We start from the raw sequence: 19,972 nt of genomic DNA, 5'->3' as shown, positions 1-19,972 counted from the left end.
TTATACCACGACACGGATGCGTGGTCGCTTACTTTCACCAACGCCGCGTACAGTGCAGAGCTTAAGTAGGAGACAATCCGAGGCGCCGCGCTGGCGGTAGCTATAGCCGTCCTGCTCCGTCGAGCACGACGTTCGTCGCCTTCGTCACTAAATTTCGCTCTGTAGTTGTTGTTTTTTATTCCCTTTTGGCGCTGTACTGAGAACATGAGCGAGGCGGTGTGCGAGCGCACCGATTTGCGCGATAGTCTGAGAGAAACGCTCTTTACAAAGGCCACCACAATTTCACGGACAGTGCGCCACGTATGCTTGTACTGTACAGCGAATGTATGTACGCATACTCGCAAGCACGAGGTCCCGCAGGCAGTCTTGTAGTCTCCGGCCTTCCTTGCCGCACATTTGGGCTCCCCTGCAGTGGGAACATATCCTCCTGGTACAGTCTTAGTAAGGTGCCGCTGAAACTGCTAGATATATCCAGGAAACCAGACATTTCGTCTGATTTCCTGGATATAGACATACCTTAACCGGGACCTAATTCAGCGCGTATATGCTCTAGGTCACACTGTTTTTTTTATTTTTGCGAATGAAAACGAGTCGTATTTTGTACCGATCATTTCTCGGCACCGTTCAAGTTGGCTTTCAAAGGTACCTCGGTTGTGACAGTTGATCGAAATGTTGGACTTGTCATTATCATCCTTAGCAAAGGCGCTCACGTACACGTGGGGTCGAAGTAAAGGAAGAACGACGCAGATGTTCTAGCTCACATATGCAAGGTTATGAAGAAAATCACAGCAAATCCACGGAGTCAATGATGATGAGTAGGGCGAAGCGTCCGTCCGTCCGTCCGTCTATCTGTCTGTCTGTCTGTCTGTCTGTCTGTCTGTCTGTCTGTCTGTCTGTCTGTCTGTCTGTCTGTCTGTCTGTCTGTCTGTCTGTCTGTCTGTCTTTCCATTCATCCGTCTGTCTGTCTGTCTGTCAGTCTGTCTCTCTGTATGTCTGTCTCTATCTGTCCGTCCGTCCGTCCGTCTGTCTGTCTGTCGGTCCGTCCGTCTGTCTGTCTGTCTGTCTGTCCGCCCGTCCGTCCGTCCGTCTGTCCGTTTGTCTGTCTGTCTGTCTGTCTGTCTGTCTGTCTGTCTGTCTGTCTGTCTGTCTGTCTGTCTGTCTGTCTGTCTGTCTGTCTGTCTGTCTGTCCATTCATCCGCCTGTCTGTCTGTCTGTCTGTCTGTCTGTCTGTCTGTCTGTCTGTCTGTCTGTCTGTCTGTCTGTCTGTCTGTCTGTCTGTGGATATGATGTGCTGGCTACGCCAGAATGCGTGGGACTTCCCTAAACCTCAGGGAGCTTCGCCTCTAAAAAAAATAAAACCGTAAAATTTTAGTGCTCATAATTTACAGGGTATAGTGTTCGCCTCGACCATTCAAGGTAAAGACAAGATATGACCTTACTTTTTCTTCCATCGCGCAGCATGATAATTTTCGTTTTCTCAAGAAGCCCGCATTTTCGCGTAAACACTGGTCCTTCATTTTCTTCGTCCATATGTGTTTGAGCGCAATTTCCGCGAGCACTAATTCACACATGCTAGAAGCCATTCAAGCACGCGTTTTGTTCTAATCACCAGTTGTCATCAGGAGGCTAACCAGCATCAGGAATTGTTTGGGCGATGCAATCAGCGGCGCACAAGAACGGGGCAAGAACTGTAAACACCGTCAGTATCGCTGTCAGGTACCGAATTTCGGTTATCCATGTGAAAGCTTTCGTTGACTATGCGTTTACGAATGTAGGGCTTTTTGTCATTGTCAAATGGCATGATTCTCTTTGGAAGTCAGATTAGTCGAACACCATAGCCGCCCGCACAGGGGTGGAAGGGGGCTGGGGTGTGGCGGGATTCGGAGGTAATAATTGCGGGGTTTAACGTCCCAAGTAGGCGACATGATTACAAGACATACAGTATAGTGGATAGCTCCGGAAATGTACGTACACCACCCGGGTTTCTTTAACGCGTATATAAATTTAAGCACACTGGCCTCGGGCATTTTAGCTCCTTTTAAATCCTGCCGCCATGGCCGGGATTCGATTCTGCAAGTGACCTTCGGATCAGCAGTCAAACGCCGTTAACTACAGACCACCGCGGAGGTTGTGGGAGAGTGGGAACGTGCGCTAATGATTTTCTTTTCGTACCTCTTTATTAATTTATTGGCATCTTTTCCAGCATTTCCCTGTTGTTACTGCAGAGCAGCCATCCGAACGGATACCCCCGGTCAACTTATTCTCTGATTTATCACTGAACACGAAGTTTTCCTGGGGCGCTGTTCTCAACCTATACAATCTGAGGATCATCCGTCTCGGCCTTCGCCGATTTGCCGGACCTCATAATGCCCTTATAGGACATCGGCGAGCTGCGCACCCCCTGTTTCCGGTCTTGCTTGCTTTCCACTGCTACTGACTTCCAGCTGTTGTTAGCGGCGACACCAACTTCATTCACTTTCTCCCATGGTTGAGTTACGTCGGCACATTTTCTTCTACGTTCTTTAATCCTCCTCTCTCTGCCTCTACGTTTGCAATCGCTTCGTTATTTCGCCTTTCCATGGCGCCACCTCACGGCTTATAAAAAAAAATACCGAAGAAAGGAAAATGAAGCAGCTGCGCACTGTAGTGGCGCCACGACTGAAAAAGGTGCGGGGCTGTCAAGCCTTCTTTGTTTTCTCTTGGATGTCCTATTTTTTTTCTCTCTTTATTGCAGTTTTACTTCCTATTTTGTCCTTTGTTGCTCTCTATTTCTACCTCTATTGCGTCCTCTTTTTATATTTTTATTCACGGTTCTGCCCACGTTACACGAAGCGACAAAGGCAGCATACGACATACCGGACCCCAAAGTCATCCGCGCTTAAAAAAAAAGAAAAAAAAGACGAACCGCATGACCGGACACCAAGTCGAGCGTTACGAGTGAGCTCACTGTTCGAAGACCACTCGTTGATTGCTTGATTGATTTGTGGGGTTTAACGTCCCAAAACCACAATATGATTATGAGAGACGCCGTAGTGGAGGGCTCCGAAAATTTTGACCACCTGGGGTTCTTTAACGTGCACCCAAATCTGGAAGACCACTCGTGTGCGCGTATCTATTCAGCGGCGTTCCTCTTTCGTTACTCCTTTCTTTCGCACTCTCAAGGGGTCACAGTGCGCCACTCACTTGCAGCTGGCGTTGCTCACTGCTGCATGGTGGATAGCCGTTGCGCGTTTAGGACTATAGGCATAGTCTTCGCAGGCTTGTTGGAAGCGGCCGATGCCGGTTCACAGAGGGAACGCATGGCTTCGGGCGGTGGTTTCGGCAGGGCTGGCCTACGTCTCTCTCTTTCTCTCTCGGACCCCAAATGCTAGACATTTTTTTTTTTTTTTGAAGGGAGAGCGTCGGAGGAAGCCTACGTGAGCAGCATGCGTACAGTTTGTAGGCGCGAATCAACTGGGCAGAAAGAGAGAGGGAAAAGGGTGAGGGGAAGGCACGCACCTTTACCGCCACTGGCATGCCCCTTTGCTCTGCGCGGTCAGGTAAACACTAAACGCGCGCTTGCTCTATACCTCCACTGCTGCTCTCGTGGAAAGCTCTCTTGCTTCCTCCGAGAGCGCTAACGACACACATACACGGACGCACAACATGGCGCGAAGAAAAACAAAAGAAGAGAGACGCAGAAGACCGCACTTCTTTACGCCGAGGGACAGCAGACTCGTGAGGTGGCAGCGGCAGCGCTCTTTATCTTGCCGGCGGCCTCCGCGAGCACGGCAGCAACCGCAAACGGTCTTAACCTTCGGCACGCTCGCCTTTTCCTATATTTTTTTGTTGTTGTTTTTTTTCATTTCAATCTTCTCGAGGATGTGCCCCCACCGCCGTGTGCCATCAAATATACGCGCCTTCGCGAGGCCGAGTGTCTATCAGCGGCCAATCGCCGACGCCGCACTTGCCCGACGAACCGCGCTACATAAGGAGCGGCGGAGTATATAGCATGGCTCCTTCTTCCTTCCTACTGCATCTCTTCTCTCTCTGTGTTTCTCTCGCATCCTGGCCGTTTCGCCTTCCGCTTCGGGTTTGATTCCCGCTTTCTCGCGCCTTCGGCTTTTTGGACTTCCCTCGTATATTGAGCCCCCACCGCCACCTGTGTTAATGTATATATACCGGCTACGGTGGTATGTCTCGCAAACACGCACAAACACAACACACACATCGACGGAACGAGGAGGAGGATGTCAGAGCACGGCGGGTACTATAACGACTACTTTCGCGAACATATTTATGTATATGAACAGGTTAGCACTATACCGCCGCCGTTCGCAAAAAGGGAGCCATCGCTCTTTCTTCCGAGCTCTTCGGTTTTTTGTGTGTACGTTTTGAATGCGAAGCACTTCCTTGCGTACTCAAAGCACTTCGTTTATCTGCGCACATCTATCTATCTATCTATCTATCTATCTATCTATCTATCTATCTATCTATCTATCTATCTATCTATCTATCTATCTATCTATCTATCTATCTATCTATTTAGACGCTTACATCTGGGTGCTCTAGTGCTCACCCCCTTAAGTTGGCGTGAACTAAACTTGTCTAAGAGGGTAAGGTGGTTTGACGAATAGGACGCGCTAGTCAAGACATGAACGATGTCACAATCCCGTCCCTTACGGCGACGAGTACACACACGGGTAATTTTAACGCGTGAGCGTCAAGAAAAACCTGACATCGGTAGTGTTTACCCGATGAATGTAATTAATATATGTCAGGTAGCCAACAGGGTTCACAGCCAAGCATTCTGCGTGGTAATCAAGCATTCTACCACAGAGCCACGCGAGATCTCCGAACTACTTTTTCAGTGACGATCGTGAAACGTCCATTGTGAATTTAATGTTGGCTGTCCAATTTTATAAGCATTATACGTGTACTCCTATGACACAGTCGTCACGTCGGGTTAGCGTCAATTGTAGTTAGGTGAGATGCGCTGAAGTTGATTTATGGAGCAGTCAAAACCGGGCTCGACGAACGGCACTAGCCGCTCGTCTAGTCCGGCCGTGGTAGCAGTCTCCAGGGCTGTTATCCTCGCGAGCAACAGCGCTTAAGCTTATCGCTTCTAGTGTTGCCAATTCTCACGCTCCTGTTGACATCGTTCCGCAAATGCAAGCAACTGGTTAGATAGAAATCTGCAGTTCTTCAACATATGTCTGTGCGTGCATCATTTATCAATATATTTAGCGTCATTTCACGACGCGTCGCTCAATTAAAAAATTAACACTTATATTATGTATTGTAATTTTGACCCCCCCCCCCCCAAACTCGCTGCTTCACTTCCAAGGGAACCAATTCGTGCTACAGAATTCTTTTCACCGCAGATGCATAATACAGAGAAAAACATTATTTTTTTTTTTCATAATACTGTCCGCCCTCCCTTTGGTGCTCTTACAGGGAAAGTACAACCACATACAAACCAACCAATATACATCTATGTCAGGTAGTAGCGCAATCAATTAATACATGTGTAACACTTTTCAAATAGGCAAACACTGCCTGCATTTACAGCACTGCCTGGCTACGCATTACAAGGCTTGAACACAGCTATCCAACTATGGTGCCAAAACGAGGTTTTTGGAGGTTTTGGACGCTCATATGACGATTCGGAGTTGTAAACATTTAAAATAGGTTTCTTATATATACATCGCTGTCACCCCTCGAATGGCCCAAAGGCCGCATCCACATGCATGCCCAGAAGCGTGTTGCCGAGATGTACACATGTGGGTGAAACGACGCCTGTTCACACTCGCTATGTATAGTGTCCGGTGTTTCTTATACGATCAGGGTCGCCAAACTGAGTGTACGTCTACGGCCTGTAAAGACCCCGTCGTCGCTGTTCCTCTTGCATTCTCACGTGACATCTCGGGCATGATACGTGTTACCACCCGCGTGGCCGATAGAGGCTGGTCAGTTTTCATTAGGTTAAACTATAGATACGTGTGTCTGTTCAAAGCGTTCCCTATAGCTGTAGTCGGTGTGAACGAATAGCTGATGTAAACAGATCAAGCGACCTCGGAACGAGTCTTTATAACCTGTTTGGAGTATCCGTTACATGCATGCATATGTTGTAGTCGTAGAACCATAAAAAACAAATAACCAAAAAAGAAGGAAAGAAAGAAACAGCGTGAGATAACGCGTCTACATTTCCTGTCCCTGAATCATGGATGTAAGGTGTACAATATTAACCTGTATCTCACACAGTAGCGGTGGCTGGCACGACGCCTGCGGAGGTGAAAGGAGCCCCCTTCATTCGCACCGCCTTTGGCGCCTCATGCAGCATGGCTTGTACTCGTTCTGTTTCCCATGAGTGTCGAGCCTTCTTATCTCTTCCGCTGGGCAGATTCGCCTTAAGTGCACAGGTACGCGTGTTAAGAAACAAGAAACCTATTACGGGGGCCGTGTGGATCTCGTGCGGTTGATCTCACCTATTTAATGCGTCTGCTCGTTGACTACGCCAATGAGGCCGCTTGTGTATACGCTTGAATCCGGGGCTGCCGTTTCAGTTTCGAGAGAGAGCATTTTAGAGGCGAAGCTTCTCAGTGTTGAGCAATGTCCGCCGTCGTCCCTCGATGAGAATGATTACGACGAAAAGCAAGCGCGTTTTAAACCACACATACTCTTTGTGACACCACGGCACAGCACACGCGAGGTGCCCATGCCTTCTACTATACCACTCATCATTCTAGCAATAAGTGAGGTACCCGCTACACATCTGTAAAGAATTATGTGTACTTTGTGATGTGACTGATGTTGATGACTGGCTCCGCCCACTCATCATCAATCGCTTCGTTCATATGCTGTGATTTATAATTATTATTATTTTCTAGTCGTCACTTGGGTGAGAGGAAGACGTTATTCAACGCGTTGCGGAAGACGTGGTTTTTAAAGTAACGCGAGTGCCGGAACGTACGGCAAAATTCAAACTTGTAGGGTTTGAATTTTTTTAGGACGTGCTAAAATCATGGTATATGATTATATTTCATGCTTTGCAGTGGGAAACTACAATCCAACTTTGAGTATATTTAATTTTTTTTACTTGCACTTAAATCAAAGTTTAGGAGAGTTTTTTTATTTGCATTTTGCACTTAGACCACGTCTATAGTACAGCACGTGCTGCCAGCAATCGAACTTGCGTCGTCGAATCTAGCGGAGCTATATATACCATGGCGTGCAATTGTGTTTGTACCCTCACGAAATGACGCGGCGGCCTATAGTATAGACCGAGACCCTGTAATATACATCAGATTATACTTTTCAGAACGCCCCCATTTCACATTTCACTACAACGTGCTTTCAGAGCACGCTGCATGCGCGTGTTCTTTTTTTTTACACCATGGTTAAAGTATAAAGGGCATATTTGTTTTGCGTATGCAGTCCGAATACACGCAATCGCACATACGTTGAATGCCTGCGCATCTACCTGTTTTCGGTTCACTTCCGCGTTCCGATTGGTTGTCTATTTGGTTGGTTGTATACTTGTTTACCTTGCCGTTTGTTTGATTGTATACTTCACGAGGTATCATTCCGTTTTATCAAAAACCCATGCGGCTTTGCTCATCGCGTAAACAACCTGTAAACCATAAACAATTGTTGGATCTTCGTCTATATACGTCCCGTACGGATATATCCACCAGACATACTTTTCCGATCGCATTAGTGTTTCGCTTTACCTTGGTCGTATAAAGACACATCCACACGTCTGATCTCCTGGCGTACTGTACATATGTGTATACGAAGGGTGTACGCGTGCAGCGCGAGCTTCTACAACAGTGCCCTCCACAATTGCAAGTTCAACTAACTCCACAGATCAAGCGTGGGTACATAACAGGCACACCATTACAACAGTATACGGTAGGGGTCGTCGTTGTCCGTCAGCTATCCCCGCTCGACCTGAGAGTCCGAAGCCGCGGGATGTGTGCCCGCTCCCAAATTGGTCCTATTATAGCGCTCTCTTCGGGAAGACGCTTCGCTTCAGGCGCTTGCGAGACGACGACGCCGCTCACGACCATTATAACTGCAGCAGCCATGCCGTATAGCGTAAGCTCGCGTGAACGCGGTCCACAGCCGTATACTGATACCGCAGAGCGAGGTCCCCGCAGAGGCGCCGTGTGCCTTCCCGTCTCTGCGGTTGCGCGTTCGAGCCGGCTGCTCGGATCCGGGGACCTCTGCGGTGTCGTTATAGTCACGTCCGGGCGCTGTAGGCAGCCACGAGGCTATCTCTTTTTTTCTCCACGCGCCGAGAACGACCTGGCGTTTCACGCGTTCTAACTGTAAGCCTTTTTCTTTTATTTTCCTCTATACCAAGCTGATCTGTAGAGTCTCGTTCTAGCGGCGCTTCGTTTGCGAACGAGCTATACGCCACGCGGTCACCACTCGTGTGCCTGTGGTTGAAGTGGACACGTTCAAGGGACGTATAAGCTTAGCTGCATGGTTCAAGCGGGATCACGGCAAGTGCCTGACGAGGCTACGTGTATACTGTTTGCACGCAACTGAACGCGTGAAACGTGAATGTTTCCGGAGGAAATAAAGAACAGAGGTGGTGCATCATCCCGTTACTTATTGTCGCTGTAGCGCTGTATGCATGCCATTCAGCACGTGTATACTGTGTGTTAAACGGGACAGCACTCCATTGCAGGGAATGCACTCTGCCTTATATTTTCACTGTGCTGGCGTCCTGAATGATGGCAGAGGAAAATGTAACTTCAAGGAATTTTAAGACGCTGGCCACAGGTGAAATAGGCGAAAGGATCGCTTTTCATTCGCTTGCTGTCCGGGGTGCTTTGCGTCTTACAGTTTCTTGAAGCATGCCCCCGACTGGCCCATCAAACAAGTCTCACCGAAGATGTAACGTTCTGCTTGCCAAACCTTAATTGTTGCGTTTTAGAAGTGTGGCAGTTTGGGCTAGTTAGTATGACATGACGATAGTTATAGCGCGAGAACAGAACGACGACAAAGAGACAAGAAGGACGTCGTGTCCTTCTTGTCTCTTTGTCGCCGTTCTGTTCTCGCGCTATAACTATCGTATTGTTGCTTTGTTAGGACAGTTTTCAGAGTCTGTGTTTCGAGTTTTCAGTAGTATTTTCATCAACATGATGATCACTTATTCTGTTGCTGTAGCGTGTGCGTGCATGCGTGCTAATCTGCATATGTAACACAGCTATATTAAGAATACACATTCGTACGTAAGTTCCCGATTGAAAAATAAACTGCCGAGAGACCTATTCAGTGAGCTGGAGAGAGCAGACATCTTTTGAAAAAACAAAAACTCGACAAAAAGTCTTATTTTTTTTGTTTCCCCCTCTCTCGCGTTAGCCAACCTGCAACACTCTCTGGTCGTCTTTCTTTGCGCATTTCTCTTTGGCGTCATCGCTATCTGAGAGTCTACCGCACACTCATGTCATCATTACGAGGCACCGCGCTCCGATATATAGCTGTACAGAGCGGCTGGAGAATCCGTGGCTCGTTAAAAAGGGCATATCTGCTACACTACGACACGCAGACGACCAGCAGCCAATACAGGCGGCGAATAATCGAAAGAAAATGGCAATAGATAGCGGTTTTGCGAGGACGACTTAATGGCTCCTTCGATCTTCGCATCCGCTAATGGTGCGCATGCACTGTGCGGAGAGAGAGCGAGTCGCGTCATCAAGGACGCGAGACGGGCGAGATATTTTGGGTGCGACCGACTCGACCGACCGATCGCGAGTGCCGCACATCGAAGTAGTATGAACACTCTATCTATTATTACAGCTTCACGGTGCCTTTATCGAAGTCTCTCTCCTGCACTGCACTTTTTTGCGGCCGTTGAGAGGCGTGCCGCCGCCATGAGTACACTATGCACTGAAGTTGATCTATTTCTCTCTCAAGGGGTGTTCGGACTTATGCAAACTCAATCGATGATATGCTAATTTCCGTAAGCCACCTTTACCACGCGTGCCTCTGCTTCCTTTGAAGCTTCCAAGCAGGGTTGTCGGCAGCCATTTTGTTTGGACAGCAAACTATATGCAGAAGCTGGCACTGCTTCCTATATTTTTACGTCCTCATCGATATCGTAATTTGCACGGTACGAACGCTAGACATGTTATATATGACCACTGGCCGCTTTGCTGCCTGTCTTAACCTTTTATGGGAATAAATTTAAAAGGATGAGAGAGATGGCGAAACCAGGGATGTTAACCAGTTTCGGACAGTCGGTATGCTACACTATATACACCGTTGGAAGGTATAGAAAGGAATTTTGAAGTAAGGGGGAAAAAAGTTAGCCAAGCTGTTAGTGAGCCAAGTGAGCTAAACTGGAGGGGGGGGGGGAGGCAGTTGGTATCGCACACACACATCGTCACAGCCCATCCTTCTTGTGCAGCTTACGAGAACCTCGTTCATTTGTCGAGAGCGCCTTGGTTTGCCTGTTTACTTGCATTCCTGCCTTCTCCCTTTGTCTGCTTCGTTCCTTATTTCTGCGTTTCTTGCAATCGGCATGCATGGTGCTTGAATACATTACAAATCCTTGCAAGCACGATGTAATCGCCGAGAACGTTTCTCGTGTCGTAATCCTTGTCATGAAAGCAGCCCTAAACTACTCAGAGTTATAATTCGAGAAAATGGAAGGATTTTCGGGCGTGCTAATTGGTTGGTGAACATCGAACAGAATAACCCAAAATACGGCTCGGTGAAACGCACGGGACACAACAGCGAAACTCTCTTTCGTCGAGGTTTTCGGGACTCGCTTGCTGGATTTCGGGCCGACCGGTCGTGCGCTCGCGCGCTCCGCGCGCTTGCGATCTCCCGCGTCAGCGTGGCTCTGGCCGACTGGACTCGCCCTACGTCATCTCCTGCCGCCGACGACCTTCCACCTCCGACGACAGTGCAGCTCTGACTTACTGGACTTGTTCTACGCCATCCACCGACGCCGAAAGGAGCTCTCGCAGGTGCGCCCCGTCCTCGGACTCCAGTGACCGTGCTCCATCTTTCCTATCTCTTCTATCCCCTCGGTTTGTCCTCGCTCGCTGTGGCTTACCACCACACGTCTCTTCTTCTCTTCTCCTTCTTCGGCTTTCCCACATCTTTACTCCTATCCTTTTTATCCCTCCTCACCCCCATCCCTTGTGAGCTACTGTGGCGGTGTCGCTCATGAAGCAGACAATAACGGGGCTCACTTTTCTCTTCTTTTCTCTTTCAAGAACCACTTCGTCGAGGTTTTCATGTACGGGTGCTGTCGTACATCGTATGTGGGATTTAACCCAAGCAAGCGGCTAAATCCCACGACGTGTCACTCCTACCATCGCGCGCCTACGCGCGCTACTCACTACTCCCACAACTCACCAGTAAGCCCACTAGTGCTCCCTCTACTCTCCCACGCCACCCACTTGGTGTCACTTCATTCCCACTTCATTCAATACACTTCATGGGCGTATCTCATAATCGTATGGTGGTTTTGCGACGTTCAACCCTACATAATGTTATTATCAATACACTTCATGCATCTCTACTCACGCCTTTTTTTTTTTTTTTGAAGAGATGGAGGCGGAAATGTTGTAGGCCCGTGTGCTCAGATTTGGGTGCACGTAAAGGACACCTGGTGGGCAAAATTTCTGGAGCTCTCCACTACCGTACGTCTTTCATAATCATGTGGTGGTTTTGGGACCTTAAACCCCACAAATCAATCAATCAATCATTATTTTTCAAGAAGCAGCACATATAGAAACGGGCGAACGACGAAAAAAAAAAAGGGCCCACTGTTAAGTTGCTCGCACCACCGCATAATTATCATAACTAACTAGCGAGAGAATAGTTTATTTTCGCCCTCGGTTCCTTCCATCAAGGTCTTGTATCTTTAGAAGAGACGTGATAAATGTCAGCACAGAGCCAGCGTCTACTCTATTGGGACGTCGCGGTTTTCGACTGCACGCTGTTATCTCTATACATGCACTGCAGGAAGCCCACCACACCGGGTGAAGTCGCGCACACGTGTGACAGCCAAGCGTGTCGACGAGGAAAAATGGACACGCTTGCGTTTGGCAACGCGAGGGACATAGCAGACAAAGCACATCTAGCGTTCCTCGTATATCCTCTTCTTGGCTAGAGAGTTAGCTTGCGTTTGAGGTCATGCGAATTATCCTGTTACGCTAAGAGTATAATGAGTGCTGGGATTTTACGCGCCAAAACCGTGCTGTAACTATGGGGCACGCCGTACAGTGGAGAGCTCCGGAAATTTCAGCCAACCGGTGTTATTTAACGTGCGCTTAAATCCAAACGGACCTCAAGCATTTTACTTCCGTGCGAATGCAGACGCCATGGCCGGGTTCGATCCTTCGACCTTCCCGTGACGTAACCACGTGATGGCACAGAGGGCCCGGGAAGAGTAGGATGTGGCCCTGCTCAGCTGCTCGGACCTTCAGGCCCGATGGGCCTTGGTCCAGAGGGATAAACTTGCGGCTGTTACCAAGGGGGCCAAGGGAGTCCCGAAACAGGGACCCATCCCATTGCGGAGCCGTTTAATTGGCTGCACATCTCTTTTGTTGAAACAAATGTCTTCAATCAATCGATCAAGCAATCAATTAATCATTCTCCTCCTTCCCCATTCGATTCTGCGTAAAATGTTTTCGCTGTGGCACACAGAGCCTAAAATGACACACAACGACGTTTGTCTGCTCGGACCCCAATCCATATTCTGCCTACGACCCTGTGCATTTCGCGTCAGCACTCAACTACTATAAGTTCCACTCAACCACCGCGGTGGGTCAGAACTCAACAGATGAAAAGTCAGTATACTGCCACACTGGGCGTTTTAATTTCATTCGAACTGAATGATATTCGCACCTAATGAGATTATGCGGCTGCTACACAGCGATATTTAATGTCATTAGAACCGAACGACTTAGGTGATTGAGTGAGTTCGAGAAACACATTCGCCACCGCAGTAGCACCGAATGTATACTCTCAACTCCATCGACTACTTAAAATGTGGCGTTTAGCATTATCAATTTGTGAAAAAAATAATGCAAACACGCTAATATTTTTGAGTTTTTTTAAAGGCATCTGTGATCTTAACGAGAGCATGTTATGTGGAAGGCTGTCGCAAAACGTTTGTGTTCTCTCGACCTCAGTGGTACAGTGACTTTTCGCAGGCTTCGGCCGACGGCGAGGTCAGCCGGCGTTGTCCGGTGTTCCAACACAGATCCGCAGGCTTCTACCAATTACTTAAACGTAGAGGGTGACACACGAAAGGCTTGTTTAAAGTGATGGCTTCCAAGGTTTGGCAGCGTATCTTCAAACCATAGTTCGTTCCTTTGGAACGTCAAACGTTCCCGGTGAATCATCGATGCAGTCCACTGCTGCATAAGCAAACGCGTTTGCTTGGATGAGCTGCTGAATGTCGTCGCTGCGTCCACATTCTTAGTTTATCTCATACTCAAGCCTATTCCTCTGGCTAACGCGCTTCTCTCGAAGCGCAAAGTAGACAGCAACTAGATGCTTTAGTTGCTGCAGCTTAGCGTCGTCGTTCAGTGGCGCCGCCTTGTTGCTTGTGTTCAATTTATCAACTGCGGCTAGAGGCTGAGGCTCGTGTTGGCTTGTAGTGGCCGGAAATATTTCAATACAAAATTTCTATGCGTGTTTGTTTTAGCGAAGCGACTGTCTACGTGTCTTTTAAAATAAATAACGTACGTTTTCTATTAGGCTACATTTACCTTACTCTACTCTTCCGGCTTTTTTTCTCTAAATTATCGACATTGGTAACACAAACGAATGACATCACTTTTTCCTGTGTAGCACCACCTCATATCGAATGACATTCGTTGCGTCGAATGACCTTCGGACCAAATGACATTAACACCTCTAGTGCGGCAGGGGTGTAAGAGTCTGTCTCTGTCCTGTTGTACCGTGGTTCTCAGTGTTTCTATATGCAAACTTATCGTTGTAATTATCGAAATTATCGAAACTTCTGTCGAAGCGTATTGTTGTAACACCAATATTATAAATTTATTTTTTGGATAGGAACAGTATGCTTATCCGTCGTGGAGAGACATGGTTGCGGAGTCAAGCGCCCTAGCTGTATACATATAGACTTTCTTCATTACTACGCAGTGTGACCGACTCTGCTTCAGCTACAGGGTTGTAAATCACGCTGTCACTCGTAGCACCATGGTTGTTCCAATCACGGACACGTCGACGTCGAAAAATAACGCCAGACGCCGCCTCCGCGTTGAGCTATATTTACGGCCGCAAAACTATTCTTCTCAGTGAATAAGAAAACATAATAGGCTTACTATAGATTCAGTGGCATCGGCCTTTTCCTGTATATCTTTGTCTAATAACTCTTCTGCAGAGGATATGAACGAAAACAGAGAGAGAGAGAGAGAGAGAGAGAGAGAGAGAGAGTGAACAGAGGAGGTGTCGTATTAGAACCTGTCAGGATCCTCCACGCTCGCGTCACAAGTTTCATGATTCGCCCGGCGGGTCATACAGCCAGTTTTATTGCAGTCTGTATAACGGTATATGCTCGTTACTCTGTTCGTGCCTACAGACCTCGGTGGAATGAAGCATAGCGTACGTCTCTAGCCAGTCGTAGCACGTGCTGATTGGCTATTGTTTTAAGCCGCTCGGACCTGTGCCCTGTTGTGCTTTAGTTCAAGTACAGTTTTTATTGCCAACACGGTAGCTCCAGTGGATTATGATGATATATATATACAGCTCACACACTACCAGGTGGTTCCGGTTCTGTCTGAGGATTGGCTTTAGTCTCACACTAGTCAGAGCGGCGATGAAAAAAGCTGTGCCGTTCACTGCTATGCTGAAGCATTTGAGATACTATATTGTTTATCTCTTGATCTCTCACCATCTCCCTCTCTCTCTCTCTCTTGCAAACGTGCGTATACGAGAACTGTGTGTGTCAGAAACAGCAGTTAAAGCTTGGTGGTAACGCTTGATCACGAGTATGGCGTTTCATTCACACCAATTGAGATGAAACCAATGGTATCGGTGCCCTCTGTGCTTTATTAAATACTATATTGGATGAGACTTGTCGTGATTTCAATGAAAACAACACAATATATCGCTTCTCCTCTGTCTGAAGCTTGTGCGAAAAAATTAAAAATGAAAGTTTTTGAAGTGTTTACCTTCCCGTGTGCGACCGTAATATAATGGCACTAATCCAATCGTGATAAGTCGGCAAAGCTTTGTTAAATTTTTCTCTCCATTCTAAGCCAGACAGGTGTACTAGAGGCACGTTTCTGTCGTGCATTAGTAATCGTCATCACTGTTTTCTTGATCCCCCTCCCCCTCAAAAAAAAAAACGCGGGCCCTCGAATAATTTACGAGGTAAATTATTCGAGGGCCCGAATAATTTACGAATAATTCACTCGAATAGCCGCACACTGTTCGTGAGCCGAGCACACGACCTTATCGCAAGGAAATGCGTCTAAATAGATGCCGATTTTCGTTGTACTCCATAATTGCTCCCCAAATACGTGTTTTTCGTTATTGATACGTCCTTAGGAACTTTCGAAGTTGGCTGCATATAAGTCGTCGGAGAATCGCCGTATGAAGGAGAAGAGTATAAAATGACCAGAAAAAAAAAAGCAGAACATTTATGTTGGAAATTCGTGCTTCAAAGGTAACGTGATGATGCGATTACGCTACTCCCACCAATAAATGGCGCTCTGCCGCAGCTCATATCACGGCATTGCACGTGTCCCGTCTCTCGCTTGAAGCGTTCCCTTTCAAGTTTGTTAACAACATGACCATTGAAAGACTTTACCAACAGCTTATGTGGGCCGCAATGAGCTAAAGCGTTGATATTTTCTTTTCCCCCGCTTCCCTTTCCCCGTGGTTTCAAGCAGACCATCCTGAACTCGATGCACAAGTACCAGCCGCGCTTCCACCTGGTCCGGGCCAATGACATCCTCAAGCTGCCGTACAGCACCTTCAGGACGTACGTGTTCAAGGAGACCGAGTTCATTGCCGTCACTGCTTACCAGAACGAGAAGGTGTGTGATGTATACTGTTCCTGCATGCCACCGTAGACAACCTTATAGATGGCACGTTACATGGGTCTTCCTATCGGCTATTTCTCAAGTTGAAAGGCCCATGGTGCTCGGATGATAACTCGAAGGGCGCGGGTTCGATGCCGTTGCGGCGTTCGCATTTGAATTGTTTACTTATGTTTATTTTTAATTAGAACTATTACAGTTTCACTTATGTATACTTTCAATGGGACCCGCACTAGCCTTTGGCTATGGGACTATACAGTTTGTGCTTATGTTGTATAAGATGTGAGTGCAAGAAAGATCATTCGTTCATTTCGATGAAGGCGAAATGATCGATAAAGGGCCCGTGAACTGTGTGATGTCAGCGCTTGGTAAAGAACACCAAATGGTCGATATTTCCTGCGTCTCGCTCGCTGGATTTCGTGCCGACCGGCTGTGCCCCCGCGATCTCCGACGACAGCGCAGCTCTGGCCGACTGGGCTCCCCCTACGCCATCTCCTGACGCCGACAAGAGCTCTCGCCGAGTGGTGCCCCGTACGTCCTCGGACTCCTGCGACCGTGTCCACCTTTCCTATCTCCTCTTTACTTCCGTCGCTCGCTGTCCGTGCGCCTCGCCCTCTCCTTCCTCTCTCTATATATATATACCTTTTAATCCCATCGTTTTAATCCCTCCTTATCCCCATTCCTTGTGAGCTACTGTTGAGGTGTCGCACTCTGATGCAGACAGTTACGGGGCTCACGTTTCTCTTCTTTTCCCTTTAAGAATCACATAAGAAAGAAAAGGATATTTTCGAAGCCCGCCACTACGGCGTCTTTCATATAGATATCGTGGTTTCAGCACGCAAAGTCCCAGTTATTATTATTATTATTATTATTATTATTATTATTATTATTATTATTATTATTATTATTATTATTATTGTTGTTGTTGTTGTTGTTGTTGTTGTTGTTTTTGTTATTTCGCAGACCTCCCGTTTCGGGGTGTCATTTTGCATGTCCAGTATCTACCATGCGCTCCGTGTAGCACTTCGTTCTTTATCAGGCCCATTCCGAAATATACATAGGATACAAACTCTTTCCGATCTCCTGCCGACTGAATTCACAATTTTTCTGTGGATTCACGACCTAAAAAACACAATAAAAAAGAAAACGCGCGGGAATGTAAGCGCGTGCATTCCGGACACGCTGCGCCCTTCTTTTCTTTTACTTTTTTTTTTCTCGATGCCGCTCCGTCAGATAAGCCACGGGTGCGAGCTCCGTGATAAAGGCGTCGAGCCTGGCTCAAAAAATTGAGCGGTTGTCTGGTAAAACGCATGTGAACGCTATTGAGTCACGCAAAGCGATATGTGCATTCAACATCTGGATCACATGTGCACGGCCCTGCTCATAAAGCCGGCTGAGCGCTCATGTCCGTTCATGTCGCTGAGGGTGGTGATGCTGGTGAAAAAGTTATTCATTTATTTTTGTACAGTATATTTTCTGTGGAGAAGCTCGGAGTAGCCGGAGGTTCTTGGCTTTCATGCCGGGGGGAGCTTATAGTCTAATGCTCCGCCTGCAGCGGAGGAGACGCGTTTGCTCGCGTACAATAACGTTTAGCCTATTAGTTGTGAGCGATAGGAGTTTTCGCCGTAAAGTATACAACTACGCCTACTGTCATCACAGCCTGGCTGACGTAAGCCGTGTAGGCTTTACTAAAAAAACTTTTATCGCTTATAACTGAGCCAACTGTTCTTGTACGCGGGCAATTGCGTCGCCTCGTCGACATGAACGTACATGAGCGGATTTCGGGTCCAGGGATATGGCCTCGGAATGTTGCGGGTCATTTAACGTCGCTGCGGCTTGTAAAACGGCGCTCAATTCTTTCTTTAATTTGCTTTCCTTACCGCCCGACCCAATACTTGTCTGTTCTGTATCGTTCTCATGCGAGGTCTGGGCTATGTAGAGCTGAACGTTGTATGCATTATTTCAATTCTTGCTCCCTCTCACATGGGGTAGCAAACCAGAAGCAACCTTATCGCTATCTCTCGGACTTCGATGTCTCTCACTATCGCTCTGCCAATCATGCAGTGAAGCAAGCCAAAGTCGGAATTTGAAAAAAATACGTTTTCCCATTTATTTATTTATTTATTTATTTATTTAAATACAAAGGCCGAATTCGCTTAAATGTTCGCTTCAACCGCATCATAATTAATGTAAGTGCAAAAGACTGGAAGGTGAAAAAAAATCATCGGTAGCATTCCAGAGCGTAAGCAGGAACGTTCCTTTCTCAAGGCATCTGGCGTATACTCTTAAACCATGAAGGTCTTCATTAAACGCCTTCGTAACGTTCATAAAACCAAACTCGCGCTTTATTGCCATATCGCTTTGCCTGCGACCTGGTAACAGTTCTATACATTCGATACCGTGAGCGCAGTCTGTGACGCCACCAGCATTACAGGAGGAGTATGCTATTGTAGCTTACGAAAGCATTATGCAAGAACACGACGTTTTCCAGTGTGGGGAGGACAAAATAAAGGCCTGGACTTTGAGCAGAGAAGAAGAAAAGACAGGGTGCTAAGAATACTTCCCGAGTTTTTACTGTGCTTTGTTGTCCTCTTGGGTGCTCTATAAGAGGATTCTTTTTTTTCTCTGGCGCTGGAAAATATTGTAAACGAATTTCAACTTTCAACTTAACGCTTTACAGCGTGCAGAGCAGACCCCCCCCCCCCCCCCCCGCTTCTCTGATCTCGCCACTGCCTCTGCCCGTACCGTACTTAATTTGGAGCAAATTAAAGTGTCTACATTTAAACATCACGGAACAAATATTTGCGGCTGTGGTTGGCTGGGGGAAAGCACTGTCTGGATATCTGAAATTTAGTGCGACATAAAGTACATTCCCGTTTAGCAATGCTCCAGCGCGTCAAGCCGTGCGACGGCTGCAGTATCTTCATGCCAGCCATGATCTTGCGCCATTGCGGTAGTCATGATGTTGACACACGAAACACCGTGGATGAATATGGGCGCCGTGGCTCGCTAAATCGAAACGAACTGCATACTATTAAAGCAAGTGTTGCGTCGCGACGAAATGAAACTCTTATAGCTGCTGCTGCTGCAAAAAAAAAATCATTTAGTATATAACGAATGCCATAAAGAGGGGACCAGGGATTTTCTCTACTTTGAGGTTTCTATGACGGCTAGCTGTAAAGTGGTGGCGCTTCAAGTGAAGTTTAATATTTTCTCGTGACAGTCGTCGTTAGTAGATTGGAAAATGAAACCACGTGTCGTTTTTAAGTGATTCTCTGCTCTCTCTCTCTCGCTCTCTCGCTCTTCACCCCTCTCTATATGGGAGCGTCACATTTGTTCACCCTTAGGACCAGGTAACATATTTCGGCGGCACGCAATAGGTTTCCTCCAACTCCGCAGAAAATTAAAACGAATGTCAAATAGAATGTCCTGCAAGATAGGCATAGTCTCTGAGTATACTAACATGAATTATGTATGAATGCAGGCTTAACAATATTTATTTCTGGGCTGTTATACGCGCCAAAACTACGATAAGACTGTGAGGCACACAGGAATATTCCGGAAATTTTCACCACCTGTGGGTTTTTCAGTGTGCACCTGCACCTATATACACTCTAAGAAAAAAAGAAAGGATGTAACTTTGGTTCTCTTTTTATGTACGTGGGAGTCACATGCCTAACACTTCATTTAGAGAGGCACCATGACTCTACAAGGGTTGCGCATTGACTCTCTTTTGCAAGATCGGGCGTCTCACTCCTCTCCCGAAGAGAGTCAACGTGAAGAGAGTCAAAGTGCTAAATGGAATTCTAGGCACGTGGCTCTCACACGTATAAAACGAGAGTCAAATTTCTTAGAGTGTGGAGTTATACACTTGCTGCAATAGTATTTTTCGCTGTATCAAAAATGTGACTGTCAGCGCCGGCATCGAACTCGCGACTGCCAGG

The 19,972-nt window shown here is 47.2% G+C and overlaps 1 protein-coding gene across 2 annotated transcripts in view; it reads left to right on the top strand.

Annotated features, from left to right (window-relative positions):
* Nucleotides 1-19,972, top strand: part of LOC119159868 (uncharacterized) — a 126,551-nt gene that overhangs the window by 79,867 nt on the left and 26,712 nt on the right. For both annotated transcript variants that reach the window (XM_075890060.1, XM_075890059.1), the window contains exon 3: nucleotides 15,879-16,025. In XM_075890060.1, the coding sequence (XP_075746175.1) occupies nucleotides 15,879-16,025 (147 nt within the window). The remainder of the gene's footprint in view (nucleotides 1-15,878; nucleotides 16,026-19,972) is intronic.

Source organism: Rhipicephalus microplus, chromosome 3 (assembly GCF_043290135.1).
Source record: "Rhipicephalus microplus isolate Deutch F79 chromosome 3, USDA_Rmic, whole genome shotgun sequence".
Classification (NCBI taxonomy): domain Eukaryota; kingdom Metazoa; phylum Arthropoda; class Arachnida; order Ixodida; family Ixodidae; genus Rhipicephalus; species Rhipicephalus microplus.
The sequence above is the reverse complement of the archived record's forward strand: the minus strand, read 5'-3'. Positions and strand labels throughout refer to the sequence as shown.